At 40.4% G+C, this 25121-nt stretch overlaps 1 protein-coding gene across 2 annotated transcripts in view; it reads right to left on the reverse strand.

Annotated features, from left to right (window-relative positions):
* ACOT12 (acyl-CoA thioesterase 12) overlaps nt 1–25121 on the reverse strand; it is a 76845-nt gene that overhangs the window by 42885 nt on the left and 8839 nt on the right. For both annotated transcript variants that reach the window (XM_055123442.1, XM_004613223.2), the window contains exons 2-11: nt 24875–24944; nt 21595–21655; nt 20545–20646; nt 17994–18129; nt 6419–6575; nt 4544–4663; nt 3589–3739; nt 2504–2559; nt 2176–2239; nt 1093–1176 (exon numbers count right to left, since the gene is read on the reverse strand). In XM_055123442.1, coding sequence (XP_054979417.1) covers nt 1093–1176; nt 2176–2239; nt 2504–2559; nt 3589–3739; nt 4544–4663; nt 6419–6575; nt 17994–18129; nt 20545–20646; nt 21595–21655; nt 24875–24944 — 1001 coding nt within the window. The remainder of the gene's footprint in view (nt 1–1092; nt 1177–2175; nt 2240–2503; nt 2560–3588; nt 3740–4543; nt 4664–6418; nt 6576–17993; nt 18130–20544; nt 20647–21594; nt 21656–24874; nt 24945–25121) is intronic.

The raw sequence follows: 25121 nt of genomic DNA on the forward strand, positions 1-25121 counted from the left end.
TAAGGTCATCCAATTTTAAGGCTACTACTTCATAAGTGCTGAAAAACAGGACACATTGAAAAGTGGACACAGACAAGGCTGGCATTTCTAATCCTCTTCTCTTGTGGGCACTGCTAGGTTATGGGATTATGGGGGTCACCAAAACAGCTCTGGTGAGCTGTTAGTGTGCATCAGAGCCAAGGGGTCTCCTGGTACATTTCCAAAATTAGGTTAAACCCAAATGACATGCAAAACACTACAAAAGGTAGTAACAGAGATACAAAGAAATCAAGACAAGGCTTCTAAAGGTAATGATCTAGTTAGGGAAAAATACCAAATGAGAAATAATTACTATGACTTAAATTTGATGGCAAACAAAACACTACAAAAGTTACTAACAGAGATACAAAGAGGAAATCAAGAAAAGCTTCTTAATGTCATAATCTAGTTAGGGAAAAACACAAAATGGGAAACAATTACTATTTAAGACTAAAATATTGGTTTTGGCAAAACACTGGAAGAGGTGTCACAGATATAGGGCATGATTAATCAACAAATTCCTTTTAAAGAAGAAATTGCTGAGCTGGGATGATATCTCAGAAGGCTAGTGTGCGTGTATTATACGCGGGAGGTTCTATCCCTGGCATTGCACATTCCCCCGAGCACTTCTGGGAATGACCCCTGAGCGCTGAGCCAGAAGTAGTCCTTGAATACTGCTGGGTGTGTCCAAAAATGAAAGAAAGGAAGAAAAAAATTGTTAAACATGCTTATAGAGGGAGAAGTTTCCTCAGTCAGGGGTAGTAGGAGCAGTTTTATGGGGAAGCATTTGCCCTGGGTCTCAAAAGCCAGGTAGAACTTCGAAGGATGGAGAACAGGAGAGACAGACTGTAGGAGGTAGGCTACATAGGTAGGAACATGCAGGGGAGAGCGGAAGCACCTCAAACCATCCAGCATGGAGCAGAGGCAAGGCTGGAAAGAGATTCGATTTTAAGAAAAGTTTCCCAGAAAATGTTTTACCTTCTCCAAAGCAGCAGCAGAAGCAGGACCACCACCATACAGCAGCTTTCATTTGTGATGGGAATTTGGTTTTGCATGTACCTGGATGCCTCCTACCTTTTCCACAGCACTGGTAATCTCCCAACCACTTTTGGCTGCCAGGTTTTTGAGAGCCGTCACATTGCCATCAGTCAGGGATACCTAAAAAGACAAGATTTTTAAGAGGTGGGTGTTCAACACGAAGTGACCAGATATTTTTCTACTTAGGAAATATATCCTGTTTAGCGTCAAGTGATCTTGATGAGCTTAGCACCAAGCTACAGGTAATATCCTTCCTGTATCCAACTCTATTCTATTTCAAACAAAAAGAAACATGAAGTCAGGACAGTGAGCAAATTAGTAGCAGTTGAATTAGTGGCCCGAGTAACAGACAAGATTACCATTTGGTACGATTTGTAATAAGCCTGGTTTGAGTAAACATGGATTTTACTTTTTACTTTATCATCAAAAACATTAAAATGACTAGTACTTTGTGTGGTGTTAAAAATGCAAGTTTGTGGGCAAGGTATTGGGCCCAACCCATGGAAAGACACGAGGTCTTCATGTCATTTGTTGCTTGAATGCATTTGGTGTGGGCAGCTGGAGTCACTGGTCTGTACACAGCATCCCAGTAAGAGAAAGAGCTACTGGGTCATGGCAGCTTGGTTTTATCTCATGTTGAAATGACTGGTTGATATAATTCACCTTTTCATCTAATCTATATAGCACAACCCCAGTCAGTTAAATAGGAGGAATTTCTTTTTGTTTGTTTTGTCTGTTTTTGAACCATGCCCAGTGGTGCTTGGAGTTTGTTCCTGGCTCTGCTCTCAGGGATCACTCCTGGCAGGCTTGGGGGACTGTATACGGTGCTGGCGATTGAACCTGGGTCTGCTGTGTATAGGACAAGCACAGGTTGTCCTACACATGAGTCCTCTCTGGTCCAGGGATTCTCCTTTTAATTTTCCTTCTTCCTTCCTTCCTTCCTTCCTTCCTTCCTTCCTTCCTTCCTTCCTTCCTTCCTTCCTTCCTTCCTTCCTTCCTTCCTTCCTTCCTTCCTTCTTTCTTTCTTTCTTTCTTTCTTTCTTTCTTTCTTTCTTTCTTCTAATTTTTGGTAACTAATGTGATATTTAGAGAGAGAGTCCTAAGTCATAAAACCATCACCTGATTGTTTATATCCCACTGTTCACAAAGTTGAACTTCTTCTTTGTAGGAAATCATATATTTTCTGGAGGAAAAAAAGAAATGTTGAGCAACAGTTTTCTTTCCTGCATTAGCCACCCGACAGCAACCATGAGTTTCTTGAACTGAAATCAGGGTTTCACAAAGCTGTTTTTAAGGGAGGACCATTCAGGAAGAATGGTTCTCATCTCAATAGTCCTCCAGATGTACCTTCTCCCTTTGCGTTATGGGAGAGGAGATCCAGAGAGGGGCTGTTATTTCGGTGTTTGTTCAGCAAGAGTCCATAAAACCCATGCACCATGCCCCTTACCTGCTGAGACGAATTCTCCTGCGGGCGATAGCTCCACGATACCGTCTAAAGTCATCCTTTAATAAAACAAAGTGGAATCAACAAAATAATAACATTCTACTGCCACAATCCTTAACTCTCTCCTTAGTAATTGGGGCTTGATTTCACTGCATGAACCTTCGCCACCTACAAGGATGATGTACAAGTCAAAGCAAAACTTTAGAATTCTTTTCTTTCTGTTGTGTTGCTGGGGCGGGGGACGGGGGAGTGGAGTGCAGGATATGTTCTGGGAACCTTGGGTCACTGTCGGTGCTTCTCAGCTCACTGGAGTGACTGTAAAGACTTGGCCTGGTGATACTGGTGGCTATCAGGGCAACCCAGGTGGTGCTCTGGAGTCTGTGCTCTAAAGAGGTGATTGTGTGCCTTCTGTTTCCAGAATCACGCCTGTACCTTACACAAGTGACTTCAGCCAAGGTGAAAGCTGACAACAAAACAACTCCAGACAAAGGAAAGACAGAGTTCCAATGCATGTGGGGCAGCTTGAAGAAGCTGGTGGGGAGCGGGATAGCAGTCAAAACTCTGCCCCCCAGCAGAGGACAGCTACCCACAGAAGAAACGGGCCTTGCAAGAGTGAGATCTGAAGGGCCAGCGAGATAGTATAAGATAGTATTAGAGGTGAGGCGCTTGCCTTGCACGTAGCCAACCTGCTTTGATCCCTAACACCACCTATGATCTCTTCAGCAAGGCAGTAGTGATCCCTGAATACAGAACCAGGAGTAGCCCCATGAGCACCTCTGGGTGCTTCCATTTCACCCTAACACCCCAACACCCCTCAAGGATATAAATAATATTTAATAATAAAAAATGAAAGAAGAATTAGCTCTCCAGGGCCTCCAACATTCCAACAAATAATCACAGAGCTTTGGAAGGAAAAGAAGGATAAAGCCATTTTAACTCTGGGCTGCAGAGAAAGAAAACTAAAGGGGAAAGAAAGCCATGGGGTGGTTGCCGGTGTGTGAGACGCTGAGAGGAGCCTGTGCTCACCACGGCACCACCACACCTCCACCCCCACCCCTGCCGCAGAACTGCAAGCACTAACGACTCACCTTCGACATGGGTTTGATTCTTGGAAACGTGACCAGTTCTTGCTTGTCATCGACAGCTTTATAGATGAGAAAAGCACTGTTGATGTGTCGGCCCCGGCCCTCGGACCACTCCTGGCAGTCGAAGGCCTCCACGCGCACTCCCACTTCCACACTGCGGAACAGCAACACGGGGCAGTGGGCAGGGGCACCCCCTCCCGCTGGGCTGCCTCTGCCCACTGCCACCCCTCTGAAGGAGGAAAAGATGGGCTTCTCCCATTTCACCCACAAATCCGTGCTACTGGCAAGATTCCATCGCATTGGGGTGGTGGTGCCCACATGCAGGCATGTGGGGCCTGTGTGCTGGCCTTTCTGACCGCTGGGAAGAGTCGAGATTGCATGGATTTTCATGAACACACGTTTTGGTCATGGGGAGGTGGCAGTTGGAAATTACTAATCAAGCACTGCCATGAGATAGGAAATGCAGACCTGTTTAATTTATTTTGGGTTTTTTTTTTTTACATTTAAAAAGAAAAAGTACTCAAAACTCTTCAATATATATAAAGTAATAAAAGAGTAATAAAAGAGTAACAAAAATAATTGGGAAGGGGTTTGGATTTCCTATTGATAAATGACAGACCCATGGTGAGTGGACTGACCATGGAGTGACCAGAACTCCTGAGAGTGAGAGGAATTCATAAATATGAGCATCCTGGACCCTCCAGGTGAGCCGGACAGATGGTCAAACCCTTTAGGAGACAAAAGCAGCCCATCCCAGTTTAGCCAGGGTAAAAAGGCCTGAAGCAGAGCAAAAGGTTAACATGTCGTGTCTATGGATTTGGAAGACCAAGTAAAGTCTTGAAAAAAAATAAGAAGGAACTGGATTCCTTGAAAGTAGTCTCCCTATAAACCTACAGGCTGAAATAAAACCAAGAGAATGTACAAGTCTGAATTTCTTGGAGCACTGGATACACTTTACCAGGTCTGGAACGTATTGTTGACAATTGCATTGAAGACAAGGCGATCTCCGACTGTAGATGGTCCTCGAAACTTAAACATGTCCACAGACTTCAGAGAAGGATGTGCCTCATAGAGGCGGCTGACAGAACAAGGGGAAGGAAGGAGAAAAGAAAGCAATCATCCAGGGCCAGAGGGGGGAACAGTGGGGAAGGCAATTGCCTTACATGCTGCAGACCTGAGTTCAATCCCTGAGCCTGCCAGGAGTGACCTCTTAGCACTGAAGCTGGAGCTAAGTTCTGAGCACTGCTAGGTGTGTGCCCCAACAAGCAAAACAAACAAAGCAATCATCTTCCCCAATACTTGCAGAAACTGTCCTTTTCTTTAATGAAGGCAACAGATAAATCATTACGCTCTCTAAAAAGATATCTTCGTAAGTTAAGGTTGTTAAAAATGCATCTGTTGAGTGGCTCTGTACACTACAAGCAACTATTTTGGATGGTAAAATGTCCTCAAGTCATGGTGTCTTTCTCAAGATACTAAAGCTAAAGCAATGTCTTTTGCTTAGATTTGAGATTCATAATCATCCTGAAAGCTCATAAAAGCCATCACAGGAAGTTGTGACACATGGTACAGCAGAGTCTGGTGAGGAAACCTCGGGCTGGTGCCATTTATATGAGTTCCTTAGTTTTGCAGTCAATGGCATTCGCCTACACATCAAAAGAGCAATATTTCCCCCACAGAAAAATTACCTTCATTGATGCCCCAAATCTGAAAGGCTGCAAGGCACACATTTTAGTCTTTTTGTGTGCAAAATTCTAGATATTTATAAAGAATATGTAATCTCAGGAAGTTGCTTCCATTATTTTCTACATTTGATTCCTACTCTAGTCATTCAATTACTCTCTAAAGAATTGTGCCAACATTAAGTGAATAGACTCTGCCCCACTTAATTATATTGTAAACTTTACAAGAGAACCAACTCCAAAGCTTTGTTGTCATTAAGAATGACAACCTCATTTTAAAAACAGGTTTTCTTATTTGTGCTCAAATTATAGGAAGGATAACTACAGGTTTTTAATTATAGTCATTATCGATGTTAATAATAAAATTTCTTTTAATTTGGAGAAAATAAAGGCTTAACAATTTTTAGTAGTTGTGAAAATTGTCATAAGGGCAAATACTGTTCAGACACATGGCAGAAGACTCTCGGTGCTCTTTAAAGTGCTCAATTAGCCTATGTGCTGCCATTTAGAGCAAAAAAAAAATCAAAGACAATCAACCTTCTTTTGTGAAATGGAGAGGCATTTCAAAGTAATTGCAGAGGGATGGGACTATGACTTTGAGAGGTAGAACACAAGCCTGGCATGTCTCAAGCCCCAAGTTTGAACCCTGGCACCACAAGCCCCGGGTGCTACTAAGTGTGGTCGTGGTAGCCCCACATAGCTTGCCTAGGTGCCACAGTGCTGGGTCTGGCAGAGCACTGAGCCCTCAGCCCACAGCCCTGGCAAGGACAGTGTTCTCTCTAAAATATCTTTCTAACTATTCCTTTTAGTCTTTCCTAACTTGTCAGTTAATCCCTTGGCCATGGCCCTGATACCTTTAAAGGGCAAACCTAATTGTAAGTCAGCTTTTAGAAAGTCTGAAAATTGACTCATTTACTTTGTCATAGTAGCATAATAATCAGTAGCAGTGATATAAGCTCATAATTCAGAATACAGTTTTGGAATAATCCTTTTATTTTTTTAAACCAAGATAACATCTTATTGCTTTTTTATTTTGATAAAGAGCCATGTTTTCATCATCCTTCTCTTTCATGGGGCCAATGATTAGTCTCAGACCCTTCTAGACTCCTCACTAGATCCAACATTGCAAGCTGAAAATTAAAATTAAGAACCTTGCAGAGATAGCTGCCACTGCTTCCATCCAAGCCATAATCTGACCACCAAATGTATTTCCATGATGGTTCGCGTGGGGCGGGAGGACAAGTTCAATGCTCTGAACAGAAGTATCCCCTGTAGAAACCATTCCTTCTGCTTCCTCACAAACAGGATCTGAAAGGTAGATGTGAATATTAATGATGATTGGCTTAATGGCGGAAGCTGAGTTCATTGAGAAGCTTTCCTAGCAACAAATTACAAATTCCACTCATGGCATTTTCAGAAAAAATTGATTATTCCTAAGACTTAAACTTCCAAGGATGGGGTTGGAAGGGGATATAGCTCAGTGGTAGAGAGCTTGGTCTCTTGGGTTGAGGCTCTGGGGAGCAGGGCCGTGTGTGTGTGTGTGTGTGTGTGTGTGTGTGTGTATGTGTGTGTGTTTGGAGAGAGAGAGAGAGAGACTCCTGAGGAAAGTTTTTCTAGAGAGTCACTTTCTTCTGAATGATTATAATAGTGTGATCATGATAATCATATTTACTCCTAAATTGGTGCTTGAGGGTTGAGTGTACTTGTGCTCAGGGGACCAGGAGTTGCCAGAATTCAACCCATGTTTCTAACAGCAGTGCATGTACTCCAGCTCCTTAAGCTATCTTCCCAATCCCCCAACACACCAAAGTCACTTTGATCGAACCCCAGGCTAGCTGCATGCAAGGCAAGCACTTTACCCACTGTACTATCTCTCCAACTTCCCAAGATTAGTTCTAAAACTAAAGTGGACTTCAACTGTATCTTTTTTTAGTATTTTATAGCTTAAAGCTTTACATTTAAGTGTTTTAAAATTAGTGTATAAGATAATGATTATGTTTTTTTTCATGTTGCTGTCCAGTTTTCTGAACACTATTTACATGAGACTTTACATTTTCCAGTGCATATTTTTGAATCTTTTATGATAAATTACTTTTCCATATATGTGTGAATTTAATTCTGGACTCTCAGTTCTGTTCCATTGATATGTGTGTCTATTTTTACCCACCCCATGCTCTTTTTGATTACTGTTGCTTTGGTGTATAGCCTGAAATTGTGGACACAATGATTCCATTTTTTGTTAGTTTTGTTATTATCATTTTTATTATTTAGGATCTTTTGTAAATTTCCAAGTAAATTTATTGACTTTTCTTGTCAATTTGTGAAGAACACCATTAGGATTTTGATGGGAATTGCATTCAAAATACTGTTAGGCAATATTGTTATTTCAGTACTGATACTTCCAATCCAAGAGCACAGGCAATTTTTCTATGTCTTAATTTCATATATTTCTTTCAATAATGTTTTATTTCATATATTTCTTTCAATAATGGTACAATCATTTTTTTAACGTCTGGCCAAACTTGTTTTAGGTACTTAAAAAGAGTTATATTTTAAGTTTAGTTGTTTAGGTGGAGGAAGAACAGGTGGGGATGGGCAGAATAAAATTTGGGGAAGTACAGTTATGTCTTTTTTATCACAAATATGATGTTATATGATGGTTGCATGTACAAATGGATGCATGTCTCAAATCTTTCAAATTATGCACTTTGAATGTTTGAACATTCAAATGTTCGAACATTGAACATAATGTTCACTTTGGCTATTTATATATTTAAATGATAATTTAATAAAGTTGTTGGGGAAAAAGGAATTTGAGCTTTAAATGGCCACAGACAGAATGAGAAATAGTTTAGCATACTATAAGCTTCAAAATGGGAATATGGCTTCCTGTGGTTCCTGTTGTGTAATGAATGCAGTCATAAACAGAAAAGACACAATACACTGTACTTTCCAGCGTCCTTTTCTTTCTTTTGAGTCATATCTGCTTCATTTACTGACAGATAAGTTTTCACTAGCAACAATGGGAAATCATCTCCTCTGGCTGCAAAGCAGTAAAATGTTTTCAATTATGCTTTCTGAATCATCAAGTAAATCACCAGCGAGACTTAAATCCCTCATGCTGTAGTGAGGGGAAGTGGGCTGAGTGGGAACTGACAAATCAGGAGCCTTCTTGGCTGTCCTGTCAGAGTCAGAACAAAGCTGGGAATGAGGTTATTCTCCGTTAAGTCAGACTTAAGTGAGTCCCAAAGTATGGGAACTAGTACCTTTCCCCCATTTCCTAGTGGATGTTTTGAATTTTAAATTTCATGGATGGTCTTTTCTTTCTTTAAAAAAATGTTTTGTGGGGCAATTATTTTTTTCCACTTTATTTCAATACTGTGGTTTACAAAGTTGTTCATGATGGGTTGCTGGAGTGATAGCACAGCAGGTTTGCCTTGCACGGGGCCAAACTAGGTTCGATCCCTGGCATCCCATATGGTCCCCTGAGCACCACCAGGAATAATTCCTGAGTACAGAGCCAAGAGTAACTCCTTAGCATCACCGGATGTGACCCAAAAAGCAAAGAAAAAAAGAAGTTGTTCATGGTGATTTGTTACAGGTATTCAATATTCCAACACCAATCCCACCACTACTGTCACCTGTCACCTTCCTTCCACTATTGTCTCATTTTTCCCAACCACCCCTCAAGACTGCCCCAATAGCAGGCCCACAATGACTTATTTTATATTGCTTGTTACTATTTAATGACTAATGGAATGATCAAAAATTATTTCCGTAGAAGAAAATTTGTGAAAATTGTACCAGATCAGAAAGGATGAACCACAGAAGCCAACCAATGTTGACTAACAAAAACATTAACACAGAAAGCTTAACTTGCAAACGACAGTCAGTAAAAACCTCAAGAACTTTTTGTCCCCTTGGTGAGATACAACAATTTTTTTCCTCATTTTGTTCCTTCATTTTAGTGGTCCAGTCAAGTCCCTGTTTAAAAACATATAACTTTCTATTGTTCCATTATAAAAGCCCAGATACTTCCTGTGACCTACAAATCCATCCTCCCATGTCCTGCTGGTGCCTACTTCTCCAGGTTGGCTAATCTGCTAACATCTCTGCTACCCTCACCACTGTCTCTCTCAAGATCTCTCCTCTTTTGTTTCAGCCACTGGATTTAATCTCCCTATCCAGCTCCTGCCACTAAGTACTCTTCAACATCAGGACATTTGTCCAGGTTCTTCCATTCCTCCAATCAGAGCAGCCCCCTCCACAACTTCTCTACTCAACTCCTATCTTCTTTTATTGATTTTAATTTTTTTTATTATTTGACTAGATGTGAAATAAAGTTAATTTTTTTTAAAAAATTGTTAGTGAATCACCGTGAGGTACAGTTACAGATTTACAAACTTTTGTGCTTGCATTTCAGTCATACAATGGTCGAGTGCCCATCCTTCCACCAGTGCCCATTTTCCATCACCAATGGTCCCAGCATCCCTCGAACCACCCCCACCCTGTCCTCCTCCCACCCTACCCTGCCTCTGTGGCAGGGCATTCCCTTTTGCTCTCTGCTTTTAATTTTTTAAACGTCTGGAGCGATAGCACAGCAGGTAGGGCATTTGCCTTGCATGCAGCCGACTTGGGTTTGATCCCTCCGTCCTTCTCGGAGAGCCCGGCAAGCTACTGAGAATATCCCGCCCACATGGCAGAGCCTAAAAAAACTACCTGTGGTCTATTCAATATGCCCAAAACAGTAACAAGTCTCACAATGGAGACATTACTGGTGCCCACTTAAGCAAATCGATGAACAATGGGACGACAGTGCAGCAGACAATTTTTTTTTTAAAATTGGGACAGTTTGGCCCACACCTAACAATGTTCAGGGACTCTTCCCAGCTCTGTGCTCAAGAGTGACCCTTATTAGTTAGTGCCTAGGGAACCATATGCAGCACCAGAGATAAAACTGGGTTGGGTAGAAAGCAAATTAAATGTCTTAGCCCCTGTGCTCTTTCTCTGGCCCCTCGACTCCTGTCCCCTTTGGGGTTTTTTCAGTCATAACTTCCTCAAGGAAGCCTCCCCTGACCGCCACAGCTAATTCTCTTATGACGAGCCCTTCTTCAGGCATTCTCTCACTGTAGAAATTTTACAATGTCTATTTGTATGGTCTTTGATTTCCTTGGGTCCTCAGTGCTAAGCCCCTTTGTGTTGTGACAGCAGTTTTTGAATTGTAACATAATTCCCTGTACGGTGGCTCCATAAATATTTATGGATTTAATGAATAGATTGATATTTTTTGGTTTATTCCATATATTTAAAGTTCTTACTATCAACAGAATATTTTTAGGTGAAAAGTTATTGTACTGATTTACACTTCAGTCTGCTGTTTATGAGAGCTCCCACTATCTTCCATTTTCACGTAAACAGGTTGCAAATTCTTCATTTTTTCCCTCCCTTCATGGTTGTGAAGTCATACCACATATTGTTATAATTTATGTCCTCTTATTAATAATGTTAAGCAACATATTCTGATATATATTGCAATTTACTAACCTTGCAAATTACTAATTGTTAATGAAAGGTCTATGGGTTACTTCAAATGTTAGTTCTCTCCTATTCTTTATATCTACTTCTGGAATTTATTCGTTTTTTTCTGGGGGGCCTGGGGGGAAGCACAACAGGCAATGTTCAGGGGTTACTCCTAACTCTGGCTCCTGGTCATGCTCAGGATGGGATGTTGGGGAACAATCCCAGACCAACCATGCAAGGCAAGCACCCGCCCTGCTGTACTACCTCTCTAGCCCCTCCTGGAATTTTGACTAGATGCATGTTAAACTTCGTGTTCCATCTCTCAGCTTCTCCGGTGTTTCCCTTCCCCCCTGCCCCTTGCTATTTATCTGCATTTTAAGTAACTCCTTCAATTTTGCCTTCCAATTCCCATTTTTATGTGCTATTAAGTTTATTCACTGTGTTTTTAATTTTTACTTATTTATTATTTTTGGGCCACATCTAGCAGTGCTTAGGAATTACTCACGATTATTCACTCAGGGATCACTCCTGGCAGTGCTTGGAACTATATGGGATGCTGAGGATTGATTGAACCTGGGTCAGTGCATGCAAGGCAAGCATCCTACCCACTGTACCATCTCTCAGGCTCCCCTTAAACTTTAATTTCTACATATTCCTGTTGTGTAAAAAAATTTTTTTTGCTTTGTCAAACCTTGTATAGCATTTTGCTTGTTCATGTGTAATGCATTGAATCTATTTTAATTTTAAAAATATATGAATATTCTGGGCTGGAGCAATAGCACAGCGGGTAGGGCGTTTGCCTTGCATGCAGCCAACCCAGGTTCGATTCCTTTGTCCCTCTCAGAGAGCCTGGCAAGCTGCTGAAAGTATCCTGCCTGTACAGCAGAGCCTGGCGAGCTACCTGTGGCGTGTTCAATATGCCAAAAACAGTAACAATAAGTCTCACAATGGAGATGTTACTGATGCCCACTCGAGCAAATCAATGAGCAACGGGATGACAGTGATACAGTGATACAGTGATGAATATTCTAGTTTGGAGAGATAGTACAGGGGGTAAGGTGCTTGCCTTGCATGCAGCCAACTGGATTCAATCCCCAGTTCTCTGATCCTCACCAGGAGGAATCCCTGAGCACCGCCAGGTGTGGCTCCCCCAAAGAATAACTATATACATTATATACATATATGCATATTCTCACCTGATATCTCAATGATAAATCTGCTATCTTAGTCTTTGTGAGTCTCATGCTATTGTCCGGAATTTCTCAATTTTTGTGACTTATCAATCTTCATCTTTTATGATTTTTATGTCAGAGATCACATTCCTTGGATCATGCTGTGGGAATTCTTTAGGTTTGGACTTCAGGTCACTGCTCTGTACAGGAACTGCCTTTGTACATGCCTTGGGAAAACTATAGTGCAGTATGGAACACACTGAATTTCACTTGGTCTGTTTCAGTCAAATGGGCCAGGTAAATTCTAACACCCACTCTGCTTAGGGAAGGCCTTGTGGCTTGATCCTCAAAGGGAGACAGTTTATTCCATAACTTCTAGGCCTAAGCCATCAGTGTACAACATCCCACCTCTCCTCTTCCAGTTGATCCTGAGTCATTTTGTGAAGGTCACTGCTCCAGGAAAGAGTGCTCACCCAGCTGACCACCTGCCATGGGCCTGCTTTGTTTTCTGGGTCTATTCAACACAAGGTCCATATCCTCTGACAAGACTGGTTCTCTCAAGCAAACAAACTGGTTCTCTCTGCTCTTGTATTGTCTTACATGTGTTTTCTGACCATCCCTGAGCATCAAGGCCTTTTATTTTTCTGCCCACTGTTATGTGATTGTAAAGATGTCTGCAAATATTTCATCCAGGAATTTTTTCTTTTTTCTTTTTCAGACATCATGCCCACCATATTGCTATAATAAAAACTGGATTGCTTCTAAAAATGATCTTTAACAGGAATAGGGGAAAAAGGCTTAGGGAATTTTAAATCCTTTCTAACTACTCTCTCTTTTTTGTTCCTGATTTTGTTAGATCATATTCTGTAAATATCCTAAGCTAGCATTGCTTGAAGTTTTTAGTTTTATTTCTCTTACTCAGAAGGTTTTCTTGTTGTTCTACATAAATTTTATATAAGCTAATTCTAAAAATGAGGAGTGGAAAAAGTGGCAGGGCATAACTGTATACTGTGCCATCAGAGTGTGTTAGAGACAGAGAAAGAGAGTGCATGTGTGTGTATATGTATCTGTGTGCACATATATGTATCTATGCGGATCTGAGTGTGTGTGCATGTGTGTGTGTAACCAGGTATCTATGAGCACTGAGAGACATAGAGAGTAGAAAGACTTACATTTTAATTCACACCTTCTGAGATTTTTCAGCCTGTGCATGGAATATGCCTTTTAAAATAATGCTAAGATTGGGCCACAGAAATTGCACAGAAAGCAAGGTATTCCTGGAGCCTTCTAGAAGTGATTCTTAAGAGCAGAGTCAGGAGACAGCACCACCAGGTGTGTCTAAAACACAAATTAAATAAATAAAATTAAATAATAAAATAATCCTAAAATAATTAAAAAATTTGAGCATTTTATAGTGCGACACATTTCTGGGACATGTATGTGGAAGCCACAGAATGTTGTAGTGACTTGGGTGTGCAATGCATGCCCACTGCAAATGATTGCCAGTTGTGGAGAAACAAAAAATAAAGCAGGTTTATGGCTCTGGCTGTATAACCAAGTGAATCAGGCTTAATAGACCTGTTTACTTAGGCTTCCAAATCAGGACAAAGTCATTCAGTAGTTGATCTCTGTACTTTGGACGTTCATGAAGCATTGTGTCATCATTCTCCTTGGTCAGTTTTTCATGCATATCATATTTTTAGGCCAAAGTTCCTGACCTTTTTTTCAGGTCAAAGTTCTTGGATTGAGGGGCTGGAGCAATAGTACAGCGGGTAGAGCATTTGCCTTGCACGCAACCGACCCGGGTTCGATTCCCAGCTTCCTATATGGTCCCCTGAGCACCTCCAGGGGTAATTCCTGAGTGCAAAGCCAGGAGTAGCCCCTGTGCATGGCTAGGTGTGACCCAAAAAGAAAAAAAAACCAAAAACAAAGTTCCTAGATTGAGGTCATTTTCCTTTGCATAATCAAAAAGGATCAACACATAAATCTTTTTATACATGTTAAGCTTCCAAAAAACTGATCCAGTTATGCAAGATTTTATTCAATTATAAGTCTTGCTTTTACATAATCTACTCTGTTTTCCCTTCTAAAAATATAGAGTTTAGATTCAGCATCAGTAGAGTTTATTCTCTATGTCTCTCAGTCTTCACTCTATTAATGGCACCTCCAATCACACATCTTGGACAAAATTCCAATTGTTTATGTCTGATATTGCAACCAATATAGAACCCAATGTATCATGGTTGGGAAGGAGGTTTTCTGTCACCAGTCCTAGCCACCATTCCTAGAAGAGTAGAGATCACTGTAAACTATTCCTAAGACAAAGAATGGATAATTTTTAGGTGTGTGATATACTGGTTTGATACCAATTATTTTTCTTTTGTAATAATCCTCTCCCTCAATAATAAGTAATTTGGGGGAGATGTTGAGCAACACCAACAGTACTCAGAGATCCCCTTTGAAGTTCCTGGAGGTACCTGGGAGGCCATATTTGGTGTCAGGGATCAAACTATGGTTAGCTGCATTTGAGGCAAGCACCTTAAACTCTGTACTATCTCTCTGGCCCCCAATAGATACTTATCCATCATATGTATCAGCCCTGTACCCATGATCAGACATTTCCTGTTCTGAAAGATACTTCAGAGCCCCTCATCCGAGTTTGTTTTCTTTCACCTTTTGCAGCCCTGTTCCTTGAAGAGACTGCCTCTAACTCTTTCTTTCTTTCTTTCTTTCTTTCTTTCTTTCTTTCTTTCTTTCTTTCTTTCTTTCTTTCTTTCTTTCTTTCTTTCTTTCTTTCTTTCTTTCTTTCTTTCTTTCTTTCTTTCTTTCTTTCTTTCTTTCTTTCCTTCCTCCCTCCCTTCCTCCCTCCCTCCCTCCCTCCCTTCCTCCCTCCCTCCCTCCCTCCCCTCCCTCCCTCCTTCCTTCCTTCCTTCCTTCCTTCCTTCCTTCCTTCCTTCCTTCCTTCCTTCCTTCCTTCCTTCTTTCTTTCTTTCTTTCTTTCTTTCTTTCTTTCTTTCTTTCTTTCTTTCTTTCTTTCTTTCTTTCTTTCCTCCCTCCCTCCCTCCCTCCCTCCCTCCCTCCCCTCCCTCCTCCTTCCTTCCTTCCTTCCTTCCTTCTCCCTTCCTTCCTTCCTTCCTTCCTTCTTTCTTTCTTTCTCTTTCTTTCTTTCTTTCTTTCTTTCTTTCTTTCTTTCTTTCTTTCTTTCTTTCTTTCTTTCTTTCTTTCTTCCTTCTCTTTCTTTCTTCCTTCCTTCTTCTTTCTTCGAAGTGGGGGGGCTTTTTTGGTCTCATGCGGTGCTCAGGGGTTACTTCTGGCTCTGCACTGAGAATTACTCTCGGCAGTGTACAGGGGAACATATGAAATGCTGGGGATAAAACCTGGGTTGACTGCGTGCAAAGCAAATGCCCTGTCCACTGTACTATTGCTCCAGGCTCCTCCAATCCTTTCTATGATGAGATCATCTCAGATTAGTACCAATAATACTAATGATGGCAGTTTCTGCATGTCTGGTACTATTATAAGCTATCCTATAAAAAGTTTGTAGTGTAGAAGGCACAAACCTACTAAATTATCCTCATATATATTAAAATTATTTTAATATGCTTTTTGTTCTTAGCCTTGCCCCAGTGAACTGAGTAAAACAGAGCACAGGCAGTCATTTCAATATGGGCAACACGTAATGTGATAAGAAAATGCAAATAGTATTTTCTTGCTGGCTAGGAACTGTGGGCTATAAGAAGTGGAGGAGCCAATGAGAAGTCTCAGCCTCTAACAATCCAGTCTTCAAAGTAAATGAGAGCAGGGCAGGGGGCTGTCTCCCTTTCTTGACTGTAGTGCCTGTGGGGTGAATAATGTGACAAATTCCTGTTCCTGTAGGACTGGGTGCAGAGGTCAGAGAGAAGCAGGCTCCACCTCTGGTAACTTTAGTACAGAAACATCACCTAAAACCATCCGCCTTTCAAAAGTCTGTACTTCCTGTCAAATTTCTGCACTGTTTCCTCCTGGTGTGAATGACCCTTGGAGCCACAAGTGACTCACTTTCCCCTGAAAACAGGAGTTTCCAATTAGCCAATCAGCTCTAAGATCTGTGATAGTTACCATCTCCCTCCCTATCCACATCTACTGTAAAGGATGGCACTCAAGCTGGCAGGAGGCTGGCAGCCCTACTTCCCCCATCATTCCCTGCATCCAAATAAAGGTGTTCAGTAACACCTAGCATTGAAGTGTATTTAGGCAAGTAACTATGGCATAGATGTTACAGTATGCTCTTCCCCCATCCTCTTTGTTCCTCTAATGCATAGAAACTCATCAGAATGTCTTTCTATATGCTGTTGATTGCTCCCATGCTTCCTCTAACCCCACTCATTACCAAATCACAGTGGCTTCCCTGTTCCTGATGTAGAAGACAGCTCTGATATCTCACGTCTTGGAGCACAGTTGGTCACTCATTTATTCTGATAACTCTTCTCTTTTAGTTTGTGACATTACTCTTTCCAGTCTTCTTTATATCTCTTCAACCCGTCCCTCCTGGTCTCCTCAGTAGACTCATTACCCTAGGATGATGGCCATGTTTGCAGGTTCCATTCTTACCTCTACCCAGCTTGTGTCCCCCTGAGTCCTCCCTGGGTGATCATAGGCACTAGCTCCATGAAATTACTATCTGCAAGCTACTGTCTCCTCAACCTGGTGAGATTCCACAAACACAGCAGACTAAACTCAACTCATGATGGATCTCATCAAGATTGCCTGCCATATTCAATATCATCTCTTCCATGGACACCCTCACATTTTTTGGTGGGGAAGCAAAGAGCTCTCAAGCAGTGCTCAGGAGGGCTATGGAGTCCTCTTGGTGATTCTTAACCAATAAGGAAGCAGTCAATGAGTGTGCAAAGGATGCAGTTCTGCTCTGTTCCTGTGGTGCTTGGGGTTACCTGGAACATCTTAGAGTGTTTGTGGGCTCCCAGAACTGCACCCTGAGATGCTTGAAACTGACGTTGGCCACATGTAATACATATGCCTTACCCCTTGAACAATCTCTCTGGTCTCCTAACCATTTCAAAAGGTTTTAGGTACCATCTTCCACTGAATGATTGCTGTGCTATATTTTTTCCCCAGCCCCCAAATCGGGTTATAATCTTTCATTGCATTATCATTGCGTAGTATAATTCTGTTTGTCTTGCCACTTAAAAGGTAAACAGAGTATCAGCATACTCATAAGTGGCTTATGGATACACATTTGTCTTTTCATGCCTATTGCCCTGTGAGCCTCAAGCCTAGAATTCTCAGTGCATACAAATTGTCAGTGTATTTCTGAAAGCTGTCTTGTGTACTGCAGTATTAGCCACATTGTCATGCAAGCTGATGAAGGGACATACGTGCAGGTGGAGTCAGTGGGCAGGTAAAGCTGCCAAGAATAAGTCATATGATAGGTAAGACTCTCATCTCACTGTAGTTTTGATTTGATTTGCATTAGGAGATTAAATTCTGTAAGCCTGTACTTTGCAACCCTCTAATAAATTTTCCCATGTGCAAAAGTCAACTATTATGCAGAAATAGTCACAACTAAAGTGTCAACTTTTTTTTAATGACCAGAAAAATGTTTATTGAAATGTCACCCCAAAAATTATGTATGTTGATTTGGACCATTCAATTCTAGTGTATTTCATGAATATGCTGTGCATCCTGACCTTGCACTAAAGACAGTCTAGTCTTTGGTGCAAATAAATGACTTTTACATACCAAGAGCAAAATAAAAGAAGGATTCACATAATGGTCACACGATACTCTTTTTTGCAATAAAACATTTGGCACAGAATTTGATGGTTATATGGTAAAATATATTATCAGCAGTTACAGCCTATGTAGTTAGCTCCTTCCTTTCCAGACAACGTTTTTCCTAAAAAAGATATCTCACAGGCCTGGACTGAATTATAAATAATTATAGAAAATAACTGAAACTCAGTGTGGTCTCAGAAAGGCCCCCTTTACTGATTCTACTTAGAGGGTTAAAGTTTCTATAAGCAGATTTACTGACCACCAAACTTGCTATGTTCCTTCATCAAATTTCTGAAGGTGTCTTCATGTTGCAGTCGAACTTTCCTTCTTTCAGAAGCCAGATTATGTTCCAAATGATCTTTTTTAGTTAGAAGTGTGACTGGTTTTAAATGAATCTAGAGAAAGAAAAGCATTTATCTTTCATTCTTTGTTAAATTATGAAAGCACAATATGAATTTCGCAAAAACAAATGATAAGCTACATTGTTTTCCAACTCAAAGCAAATAGTGATCTTTAAATGTTTTCACACATTCTTTTGACTAAATTGTTTTTCTTAAAACATTTTTAAACAAAAAAATTCATTACAGATTTAATCATTTCTTCATACCAAAATATACGAGCTTATTTTTGTTGTTGCTGTTGCTGTTTCAGTTTTGTGACCACAACAGCAATGCTCAGGGGTTACTCTTGGCTCTGCATTCAGGAATTACTCCTAGCGATGTGCAGAGGGCTGAATCTGGGTCGACCAAGTTCACGGCAACTGTCCTACCCACTGTACCATTTCTCCAGTCCAGAAAAGGATACGAGCTATAAATTTTTTCCAAATATTCATATTCCCTAAATTTTCAAGAAAACTACAAAATATGAACTCCTTTGAATTCAACAATGAAGAGAGGGACTTGGAGTCCATTGAATTTTGATAAAGAAATGTTTTCTATTTTTTGCAAAATTAAGATATCAAAGGGAGGCAATAAAAATGTTTTGGGAAAAGCTATCAGTTACCAAGAGATAGTTCCAATTTGGAAATTTCATCACATGGTGAAACTGTCAAATAAGCGAACAAAGAATCAATGTGTTAAAATAAAGTTTTGACCAATCTCCAGAAACCTGGAAGTATGAAGAACCTAGGATCTTGAGCTCTGCCATAGATGCTACCTACCGACCATGTGTGTAAGGAAGAGTCAGTATGGAGCTGGGCCAGGGGAGCATCCTGCTTGCTTCCAGGGTAGCCAAGGGCTGGTACTGACCCTTAGCCAAGATAGGATTGAAATAGATAATGACCTGTAATATGCTGCTTAAAGTCTAAAGTTCCCTAGACTGCCTTATCTAATTTGTTTAGGAAAGCGTAGAGCGATAAACTGTACTGGTTGAATTGTTTATGCAGCTTATTGTAGTGGCACAACCACTGTAGTATCCACTATCCTGTAAGATGTGCCTTGGCACTCTGAGGCACAGGTGAATTCCATTTCTGGTGATTGAATATAGCTGCCCCTGAAAGTCTTGAACATCTCTCAAGTTTGCCTGAACTTTTTCCAATTGTACCATCTCCTTTTGCTGCAAGGCCTGGCAATAGTATTCTTTAGAGTATCTTATGAATCCTTCAGTGATTTGGCTTGTCCAGTGGTTGAACTCAATATAGTTAATCATTGTCCATTTTGAATGGAGCAAATTTGTTTTGGACAGAGACCCAAGTAGGTGTCTCAGTTCAAATCACACCTAATTATTTTTCTCTTTCCCTTATGTCCTTTGAATAGTTTACTTTAGAGCAATGTCCTTTTTGTATAGACACAGGAAGACAGTTACTACTATGCTTTTGTAACTTGGGAGTTAATTGACTTCGAATATTTGCTGCTGGGCATCTATCATATTTACTCAACTTAAGCCTCAATCCCCAGAGCCTGCCAGGAGTGATCCTTGAGTGGAGAGTCAGAAGTAAGCCCTGAGCACTGCTGGGCATGGCCAACCTCACACCTTCTCCCCCACCACACTCCTTCTTAAGTGGTTGGACTAAATGGGGCTTCTGCTCCAGACACTCTGGTCCTTGAAGCAAACACCAAGAGAGGATAGCAGGGGGTCCCAGATGACTCTGAGCTGATTTGGGTCTGTGGTCAGACAAGCCGACTCAAGGCACAAGCAACCAAAGCATTTCTTTGAAAGGTGTTTGGTTTTTTTTAAGCCTCAGTACCACCCCAAGTATATTTACAAACTTTAGTAAATCAGCAACTTTAACATTTTTCCTTTAGGTATAGAAAAATTATTGAACCAGAATATGCAACTGTTTGCTAAATTTTGCTTTAAAAAACTATTTTGAGGGGCTAGAGCAATAGCACAGTGGGTAGGGCATTTGCCTTGCATGGGTTCTATTCCCAGCATCTCATATGGTCTTCCCAAGCACCACCAGGAGTAATTCCTGACTGCATGAGCCAGGAGTAACTCCAGGTGTGAGCATCACCGGGTGTGACCCAACAAGCAAACAAAAAAAAACTATTTTGACATAATTACACACAAAAAAATCTAAACTGGTGAGAAACCAATGTGACATTAAGATCATTTACACACACTGTTTAGTTTTGTTCTTTTCCTCTTCCACAAACTGGCTCTATCTCCTATTCTTTAAAGTTTTTCATACTGTGATACTCCCACAAGATTATTTTTGCTATAAATTTTGGGAAATAACAAATCTTGGGAAATCCCATCTCATAATGACTGGAAATGTCTGGTTTCCCATAGTTATTTGAATGTAAGTATTAACATGATTAACATGTCCCTTTGTCCCACCCAAGATGGAAATGTTAACATGGAAAATTTACCTTTCCTTTTCCAGCTGGCTTAACAACAAATGTAGAGAAGGCCACACTAACAAGTTTCTCAATTCTAGAGAACGTGTCCTGAACTGTGACCTTGATGCTAATCTGAAATGAAAATGAAAAACAATAAGTATACAGGCATCTGGATCACAGATGAGGTCACAGCATTCAGCGGTCAGTGATCAGGGATGCACTTCATCATCATTTTTTTAAATGAAATCAGCAGTTTCATTCTTTTGATTGCCACAACTCTTTTCAATGAGATTCCACAATTCTGAAGAAAGAACTTCTTTTGATGGTAGAAAGATATATATCTGCCATGGAAATGCTCTGATAAACATAGAAATTTTGGTAAACATGAAGGTAAACACTAAAAGTGGAAGCTGATCATCCAGAGAAAATTTGTCCATCATCCCAGCAAGCAGATTCATCATTAGTTTGTGGAATTTCATTAAAGTAACAGTCTGCAAGAAACACAGTGTCTGCAGTCATTTTGTGCCCTGAAACCAACAGAACAATGATTGAGCAACCTAGAATTTGCAGTAGGGGATCCAGTAACTCCTTCTTGTTATTTGAACCTCAATAGGGATATCAAAAGTCTCATGAATTTTATTTTTCACAAGTGTAGTAAAGAAAAGAAGAGCAAATGGGTGCAGAAGAGAAATCTTGTAAACATCTTAGGCTTTCAATAAACATACAGCTACTCTGCTTTTCAAAAACTGTTGAATTACAGAGTTGAGTTTCCACAGGGCAGAAGGTGGGTAACGAGAGGGAAAACAAGGAGAGTTCTCTTTCCAGAGAATGCCTTACAAGACAGAGCTAGAGAACACTTCTGTGTATATTTACTTTCTGTGACACCATCTATGTACACATTGCATCTTGTGTCCCATTCAGCTGGTTGACATTGGTGCCTATTATTTACCTGTGAGCCTTACTAGGGATTTAAAGACCTTCTGAAAATCAGAATCACCTTACCACCACATTTTCCCCTCTAACCTCTGTAAGAATGGAGAGATGACTACCGATGGGCACATATGAAAGAGACCCTCTTACCTCCATGCTGGTGCTGAATGCTCTAGTAACTTTTGCTTTGATGGTTATGACTTGTCCAACTCTAGTTCAAAAAAGAAAAGGATCTCAGTAATCCTAACACATTTCATTTCAGACATAAAGATTTACTTAAACGCCTGCTCCACAGAGCAACTGCACTTTATCAGGCCGATAATTTACATGCATGGAATTCTCAGGTTAATGAAAGCAGAAAAAGTCAGTGCCAAAGCCAGATGTTGATTATGGTAAACCACACATATGTAAACTGCCTGTTTCTGTTTTATAGGAAAAAGACTGTGAGGGTGGTGTGCAGATGACTCCCACAGAGCATTTGCTACATGGCTGCTGGTTCCTCAAGGGAAGTTAGAATAAGCAACGAGGAAACCTATGCAGATACTTATTTTCAAATGCTAGTTTACAAATAAGGGAGTAAACATACACACAAGCAAGCAAGAACTAATTCTACTCAATATAACTAATATTTGCTGCATTACAACCAGAATAGGCATTAAACTAAGAACTCAGGACACACTGATGAGGGCCAAGCTGCTAAGCTCAGAATCCAGTCAGTCTTCATTTGGGGTACTGGTGTGTCACCAGATCAAAATGCAGTTCCATAGCCCTTTTTGAAAAGAAAAGGGCCAGAGTGATACTACAGCGGGTAGGGAGCTTGCTTTGAATGTGGCCAATCTCCCTGAGCACAGAGTCAGAAAGAAGCCCTGTGTACTGCCAGGTGTGGTCCCAAACACAAAAAAAGGGGAAGGGGAAGGGAAAGGATGGGTGGGGAGGGGAGAGAAGGGAGGACAGGGAAGGGTAGGGGAAGGTAGAAGAAAGGAGGGGAGGGGAGAGGAAAGAATCACGTACTACAAAGGTGCCAGAAGTGACTAAATCAGGGGCTGGGGAGATAAGACATGGGTGAGGGCATGCCGTGTAGTATATGTGACGGATCTCAGTTCAATCTCCAGCACCACATGACTGACCTGACCATTACCGCTTCCTTTGCCCCCAGCATGACAAAGTAGGCTGGAAATGAGTCACAAATAGGTAAGGTTTGAGATAAGATTTTCAAAGATCAGGATCTTTTTGATCGCAGGAGCAATAAAAGATTTCTTCTCCCATTCCCTCTCACCCAAATCTATCTGTTCCCACCAGCTGTTATTCCTCTTCTCTACAAAATCTCTTCCCAACAGTGAACTGCAGGCTGATTTTTAGAGTGACATTTGGGGATGGAATCTGGGGCATAGTGCACTAAAACTTTATCACTGAGTTATATTCCAGTCCCATATGCAACTGCTTTCTTCATGAGACCGATTTCCTAACTTTCCTCACAGCAATCAAGTTACGAATGAGAGAAAAATGTCTCTTGGTAGTAGAATTTCAGAAATACATGAGGAATGATAGAATTAACATGTTAATACTTTTACTCAGTCAAAGAAATCATGATTCTAGTTAATGATTATTAAATATTTTGTGCTCTTGGTGAAACTATTTTTTGCCAAAATACCAAATCTTCATTAGACCAATTTTATTTATTTATTTTTAATTTTTAAAGCATTTTTAAATTGATTTTTTATAAACAAGTCACTAGTTAGACCCTTACAAAGCTGTTCATGATTAGGCTTTAGTCATACAGTGTTTCAACACCCATCTCTCCACCAGTGTACATTTCCCAGCACCCAGTTTCCCTCTCATCAACCCCCACCTCCCCTGCCAGCCTGCCTCTATGGCAGACACTTTGCTTCTCTCTCTCTCTCTCTCTCTCTCTCTCTCTCTCTCTCTATCTCTCTCTGCTTTTGAACATTGTGGTTTGCAATACAGATACTGAAAGGTTATCATGTAAATCCCTTTATCTACCTTACACTAAGTTCTTACCATCTACATCTATTATTATTATACCATAGACCAATTTTTAAGTGATCATATTACAAGAAATATAAAGAATTGGAGAATGCAATATTCAAAGATACAATGAGTAATGGCAAACCTCTTTAGGAGAAATGAACATGTCTTTAAAAAATAGATGGCAGAACAAAATAAAGAAGGAGAATGGATAAATTAAGAGACTAAGAGACCATAATGAAACTTGACTGAATGATCCAATTGTTTAAAATGAAAAAAAAATAGGTAACTGGAATGATCATTTCTAGTTGATGGTATTGTAATTTTGAAGCTAGGTTTTTTTTGTTGTTGGTTATTTTAAATAACACTTATCTTTTAGAACTATAAAGCAAAATATTTAAGATGATGCTGGGATTTGTATTAAAATAATCCAGGAAGGATGATTACTGGGAAGATGAGTGCCTATGAGTTGGTTACTGAGGTAGATGATAGGGTGTTGGGGGGCACTTCATACTTTTCTCTTTGCTTTAAATATTATTTTATTTTATTAGGGGGGTACTGGTGTTGGACCACACCTTGGGGTACACAAGTTATTCCTGGCCCTGTGCTCAGAGAGTGATTCTTGGCAGCATTTGAGAGAACGTAAGTGGTACCGGGGATTTAAACACAGATGTGGCTATCGCAAGGCAAGTGCCTTGCCCCCTATACTATTTCTCCAATCCACGTTCTACTCTTGTGTATGTTTGAAATGTTTACACATCCTAAACTTTTCTGCAGTAGGTGACATTAAAGGTACAAATGTTCTCTCATACATAAAATGAGTTTTGTATTTTACCATTTGTTCAGATGAGTGAATGTTTGCTTAACAACCTAATGATGAAGTTCGCCATTGTAAACCTTTTTTTTCGTTGTTACTTTTGGGTCACAACTAGCAATGCACAGGGGTCACTCCTGGTCCCGCACTCAGAAATTACTCCTGGCAATGCTCAGGGTATCCTATGAGATGCCTGGAATTGATCTTGAGTCAACCATGTGCAGGGCAATCTCCATACCCACTGTACCATCACTCCAGCCCCTACAGAGATACTTATTCTCATTAATTACTCTTCTAGTAGACGAAGGAGCCATTAAGAATCAGCTTGTAGGAATTCCATTATGCTGTATACCAGAATGTATTCTAGCTCTCAGCAAAATCTAGACTGGATTTATACTAAAAATATTAATACACTTAAAATACTAAAAGTAGGTTATGCACTTTTCTAACTGCTCTATATTCACTTATGAAGTATATTGACATAATTGATATTTATTCCCGGCCCTACACCAGGTCTCCTTTTATTAGCATTTAATCAAAGTCTTCCAATAAATAAGTCTAGGTGCTACAGCATAGTTGCAAATAACCAATACACCCAGAAGAAAGTTATGACAGAGTAATTACACTTACCTAGCTGTTTCCTCAAACTGTATGTCATCTACTGAGGCTGTAACACAGGAAACCCCGGCATGCTTCTCAGCTGGTAAAATAGGGGGAAATGTGCTGCATTAGTAGTTACATTGGAGTATTTTGGCATGTGAGAATGGAAATAAAACTTGAATTTTTTTTCTAGTAACATCCTCTTGTATACTTTAGGTAAGCAAAACCCTTATTTTTGTAAGCGCTGTATTAATAACACTTCCTTTGTGCTGTTATA

The sequence above is a fragment of the Sorex araneus genome, chromosome 1 (genome assembly GCF_027595985.1).
Source record: "Sorex araneus isolate mSorAra2 chromosome 1, mSorAra2.pri, whole genome shotgun sequence".
Classification (NCBI taxonomy): domain Eukaryota; kingdom Metazoa; phylum Chordata; class Mammalia; order Eulipotyphla; family Soricidae; genus Sorex; species Sorex araneus.